Raw genomic sequence first — 6,000 nt, 5'->3', positions numbered from 1 at the left:
CTTCCCACACTGCTCTCTCTCCGCAAGCGCCGTGATATAAAACCGTGCCGAGCGCGCCATTGGCTGAGAGAACGCTCTGGACGTCGGAGCCGCTGCTTCCCTCCTCGCGCCACTTTGACCGAGACGTGATCCGGGCATGCTGGGGACCGGCTCTCCTCGGTTAGTGTGACATGCATCCCTGCGAGCCTCGTGCACCGCTGCTGCAGCAGACGCGGGCGGATTTGGCGTTGCAGAGTGATTGATTGACTTGTCTCGTGCAGCCCAAACCCCTCTTCCCCGGTCATGTCATCGAGAAAGCCAGACGGACCCCTGTAGCGCGAGCTGCACGAGAGCTTTACATTTTGCTCCAACTTTGCTCTCGTGTCCTTTTTTTGCAGGGACCTGAGAGCACGAGGCGAGACGGAGAGGAAGCGCTTATCCCTGAGCATCACGCAGGTATGTGGTCATCCTTTCCTCACTAACGTCCAGCGCGGTCAGCAAGGGGTCAGACTCTCGCTGTGCGCGCTTTAGGTGGGGGATGCATTTGACGGTGCACGTAGAACTGTAATTAAGCAATTATAGGCAATAAGCGCGAGAGCTGATGGGCACGGGGCACAGCCGGAGCTCAGCTCGTGTCCTCACGCGCTCTACGGTGGTGTGCGTGCGCTGGCAAGTCAGGGGGAGACTTCATCATTCTGCGCTTAGGTCATCAGGTGGCTGAGCTCAGAGTACGCAGCGTGTCCAAAAGTTTGTAGACACCTGCCTCACCAGACATGAAAGGTATTAATAGTGAGTTTGTTCCTCCGTACTGCAGTGACAGCCTCTGTTCTTCTGGGAAGGCTTTACACTTGATGTTGAACATTGCTGTAAGGATCTGATTGCGCATTAGTGAGGTCAGGTGCTGATGTTGAACGGTCAGTTCTGTCACTCCAGAGAACGCAGCTGGGGGGCAGCTGAGGAGAACAGTGACCTTAAGCTGATATGCGGCTGCTGCAGTGTCCCGTTCTGTTAGCTTTTCTTTTCGACATCAGACAAGCTGCGCAGATGTAAACCTGAGCCAGCCAAGGGTGCACCTCAAAGCAGCTGAACTCAGACTGTCTGGATACTTTTGGAGTTATGGTGTGCATGAATGCAACATCCTGCAAAGATGGTCACTGCAAAAGCAGTCATTAGCCATGAATAACGCAAATGCAGTGATTAACTACTGTTTTGTCTCAATGCATTGCCAATGTCTATTGCCTATTGCTGTCTTTTCAGCACCATGGACAGTGGACAGCAGGTAGTGATTAATTGGATGATCAAGCCAAACTAATCATGTTGCTTATAAAACCCCCACTAGAACAGTGTGGCATTGAGCTTTGTTTGACATAGTGTTTATATGTGGTACTTAACCATCACTTGTGTAATAAAGTCGTTATAAAGTCTGTAGAAGACTTAAAAAATAAGATGCCAAAAAGTTTTTTTTTTGGAGAAGAACCACTTTTGATTCCCTGAAGAATCTTCCAATGTGGTTGCATTCACACAAATAATATGTAGCATTCTCAAAAATACAAGAGCTTTGGAAATGGTTTGATGAAAATAAAATCAATACTCTGCATATTGCTATTTATTGTATTGCTATTTATTGTAATATTGTGCTTTTCTGAGCAAAGACATCATGCGTCCTGTCCAGATAAAAAGCTTTTAGGACAAAGAATTCTTTTTGACACCATAGTTTTAAGAGTGCAGTACCAAATAAGTACGATTATTACTGAATGGACCTTTACTGTGCTGATTTGTGTTAAGCTGGACTGATATAAATGTTACATCGCTGCTGTTGGACGAAAACCTCGTACCTCCATTATTGTCGTTTTCCAGTTTTTGACAAGATTTGAAAGGACCTGTTACCCTTTACACTGTGTAAATTTCATGAATGGACCAAAAGAAACAGCCCAAAATGACTTGGAAAAATTCTGGTTCCATTGACTTACATTAAAATTAGAGTGTGCCTTTTCTTTCTTCTGTAAAGTTATTATTTTGGAGATACAAGGTTCTTTCTTCTGACAGCAGACAATATGATGTTATGAGAAGTTTCAGATTCCTTAAAGCAATTTTTTGATCTGAAAAATTGTGATCTGGATGTGGTTTGCGTAGGTTAAGAGAAATTTTGGTGATGTATTTTATCCAGAAATGAATTGAGATCTTTGGGTAACTATTTGGGTGACTACTGAGTCAAGTGTTTGTTAGCAACATTAGTCTCATAGCTCCAGTTCCAAGCCAAACTTTGGATTCCAAACATGTGTTTGCTGATCAACTACATCTAGGTGTAAGTGTAAAACTGGGTAATTTTTCACTGATTTATGTCCTATTGGCTGCACTGACCATGTGCATGCATTCCAATGCTTCTACAGAGCAGCTCCGTGAAAATGAATAATTAATTACAGTGTGATGTATTCAGCACTTTAAAAATTGGCATATTGAACGCACCCCCTATGGCACAGCTCGATCGGCTGCAATAATGCTGACATTACTCATAACCCACAGAATAGAGCTGTTTATTATTACCCTAGCCATGGTTATGCTGAAAATTCACATTAAAGATGTTTTATCCATACAAATATGAACAAGACAATTTCAAATGCAGTCTGAGAATGTTCTCCTGGATTTGATCTAGTCATACATCCAGCCATCTATCTATCCATCCATCCTCCCCCCCTGCAATTAATAGCAAAGCTCAGTCTGCATTGACCTTCACTGTACTAAATCACCACTCAAACTCAGCAACTGCTTAAACCAAACAGCAGGGATGTATAGGTAGAACTTCTAAGTGGACATCAGGACACTATATGTCCAAAAGTGTCCTGATGCACCTCCTAATCAGCTTGTATAATATTCATAGAAAAACATTGATCATTAGAAGTGGGTGCTCTGGAGCAGCTGCACCTGAGCCTAAAGTCACCATGCCCAATGCCAAGTGTTGGCTAGTGGGGTATAAAGCATTGGGCTGTGGAGCAGTGGAACCTCGTTCTCTGGCATGATGGAGCTCCATCCAATAGCTTCGTGATGAGTTGGAGTGATCCAGAACTGACCATCCAACATCAGTACCTGACCTCACTAATGCTCAATCAAATCCTTACAGCAGTGTTCCAACATTTTAGTGTAAAGCCTTCCCAGAAGAGTAGAGGCTGTTACTGCAGTAAAGAGGGACAAACCCCCTATTAATACCCTTTATTTCAGAAGAAATGCTGGAGAAGCAGAATCCTCACATAATGTAAAGCTGCAATGCCAATTTAATCGTCCTTCCCAGAAGTTTTACTCAAAAACTTTCTTCCCTCTTTCACATCTTGTTTAAAAACATGCATCAAATTCCTATTGGTTGAAAATGCATTCTTAGCCAAATTCTTTAAGCAATGCCATATAAGAACCTCTTTTGGTTCCCTAATGAACCATGTTTAGAAAGATACTTGTAAGTGTGAAGAACGTTCAAAGACCAAGAATGTGAAGGATCTATACCAATTTTTTCAAAATTCTACCTAGAACCTTTGTTATTTGAGCATTCTTCAGAAAGCGGATTCACACACAAACATGGTTCTTTAACAAACTATTTGCTGAAAAGTGGGTCGTCTATGCAAAAAAAGGTTCTTTGAGCTATGCCATAGAAGAACCACTTTGGGTTCCTTGAAAAAATGATGTTTGAAAAGAGATGTGAGAGTGTGAAGAAACTTTAAAAGATATAAAGAGCCCTCGAGTAATGGAACCAGTTTTATACCAGTTTAAGGGTTCTTCTTAGAGCTTTTATATTATGTGGAGGTTCTTTAAACTTGAAAAAGATACTTTATCTTCATTCACAGACATTGTTCCTAATTCACCTTCCGTTATTAAGAAAAAAATTCAGTTACACTTTCTTTGAATGTCATGTTTGTAAGCATCTATAAACACATTCATAACCTGTTATAATGCATTCATAAGGCATCATAAACATAACTGTAAATATTAAAAATGCATAACATGTTATAGCCATGCTTATTCTGCATTATGAATTGTTACCATGATGCATTACAAGTACTGTTCATAACAAATCATAAGCTCTATTTGTCCGCTTTCAGTAAAGTGAAGCGTACTGTACTAAAGCCTCCTCCTGTGTTAAGAGTGAGGCTTCAAGTTGAAGTATTTACTGAAGAATTTACTGAAACACTAAAACATCCACAATAAAGCTCATTACAGGCTTCACATGTCAGAGTTTAAACTAGTGCTGCCATCAATGTTTTATCCAATGTGGGAAAGTCAATTTACGCCAGTGTTAATGTGCACCACCGTTAGCCTGGCACAGCATATCCAATAGAATGCTATCAGAAATTAGCATTACTACACTGTAGTGTAGTGTAGTGTTACAGAGTGAAGGGCGTTAAAAAACGTTGTATGTCTTTACTTCACTTTTGGCACTGACAGTGTGACGTGTTATTAACACTACTTATAATGCAATATAGTAACAATTCACAATGTGTAAGAAACATGGCTATAAAGTGTATAAATTCAGTGTATACCATTTTTATAAATATTTATAACCAAGTTTATAATGATTTATGAATGCATTATAACATGTTATAAATGTATTTATAGATGGTTACAAACATGACGTTCATAGAAAGTTTTACTGAAATTTCTTCTTAAAACACATTTAAGCACTTCTCACATAGATTCTGACATTCAGTGGAGGTCTCTTATCTGGGATTTGTTCTTAGGTAAGAACAGAATCAACACACTCAAGAGCACAAAGGTGAGAACAGTTTTGCCCTTAAACTTTCTCTGAGGGCCTTTCTCAAGAACATGTTTAAGAACAAACTTAGGAACACACTGGAGAATGAGGCTCATTGTTCTTTAAAAAACTACTGATTGCAAAGTATGCGCTCTTAACAAAAGGCATAACAGCCATAAAAGAATGACTTCTAGTTGTCTATAGAGACATTTGTGACATTGAAGAACCTTTTTAGGGAATGTAAAAAGTCTGTGCGAATTTAAGGCTTCTTCTTAGGACGTATACATTATTTGGAGGTGGCTCTTTAAAAAGGTTCTACACACTCTTCACATATCATGTCATTTACAGATACGGATTTCTGAAGATCCATGCAAAGGAAAGGTTGAAAGGTTCTTCAGGGAACAAAGAGTGGCTCCTCAAAGGCATACCTCCAAAGAAAGCTCTATTAGTAAGAGTTTGTCAGGTTCAAATCAGAATCCTGAGCTACATTTCTGAGTCGCAGCGAAAGCGAGCGTGAGCACGTTGGTGGATGTTTGTAGAGCTCCAGCTTGAGGCCACTGATGCAGCCTCACAGGAGACAGTTAATGGCTTCTGAAATACATTATAAAGGAGAGACAGGCGATGCGGTGGTGTGCAGAAGCCAAAAACCTCATTTGCGAGGTAGATAGAGATGAAGAAAGGTGGAGAGAGCTAGACAGAGAGAGAGAGAGAGGTAGATATTAGATGGCGGAAGTCTGTTCCACTTCCTCTGTTCTCCCGGAGGAGTAGAAGAGTGAGTGTAGAGTACAGACTGAAAGCCTTGGCTGTGTCTTAAAAAGCCGTAAGTGTTGCCAGATCGGATAGATTGCTTCTGTATATTGTTAAAAATAAAGGTTCCTGGGTGGTCCTTGGCTTGGATGTAGGGTTCTCTGGAAAACCTCTTGGTTTAAAGCCATTATATTACCAGGAGAACATCTATATAACACATTTCACTTTTACTAAAATTGAACCATCTACTAAAAAGTTTGGTAACACATTCTGACATGTGTAACAAATTTATAACATGTAATAATGCATTCATACGGCATTATAAACATGGTTATAAATATTTATAAAAATTAATTACACTGAATTACACTTTATACCCACGGTTATTATACATTATTTATTATTAATATAAGGCCTGCAGAGTGAGAAGCAAGATAGTCAAGTGCTGTCATTGTAATTTGTTCCCTCACTGGTTCTAACATCAAGTGCTAGAACCCATCACTCTGTAACACTAGACTACAGTACAGTAATGCTACTTT

The 6,000-nt window shown here is 40.3% G+C and overlaps 1 protein-coding gene across 1 annotated transcript in view; it reads left to right on the top strand.

Moving 5' to 3' along the window:
* The window catches only part of schip1 (schwannomin interacting protein 1), a 534,426-nt gene continuing 528,426 nt past the window's right edge, over positions 1 to 6,000 (top strand). Inside the window, exons 1-2 of the mRNA XM_037530836.1 lie at positions 1 to 159; positions 378 to 435. Of these exons, the coding sequence (XP_037386733.1) occupies positions 137 to 159; positions 378 to 435 (81 nt within the window). The 5' untranslated portion in view covers positions 1 to 136. The remainder of the gene's footprint in view (positions 160 to 377; positions 436 to 6,000) is intronic.

Source organism: Pygocentrus nattereri, chromosome 19 (assembly GCF_015220715.1).
Source record: "Pygocentrus nattereri isolate fPygNat1 chromosome 19, fPygNat1.pri, whole genome shotgun sequence".
Taxonomy (NCBI): domain Eukaryota; kingdom Metazoa; phylum Chordata; class Actinopteri; order Characiformes; family Serrasalmidae; genus Pygocentrus; species Pygocentrus nattereri.
Note: the sequence above shows the minus strand (reverse complement) of the source record. Positions and strands in the feature narration are given on the sequence as shown.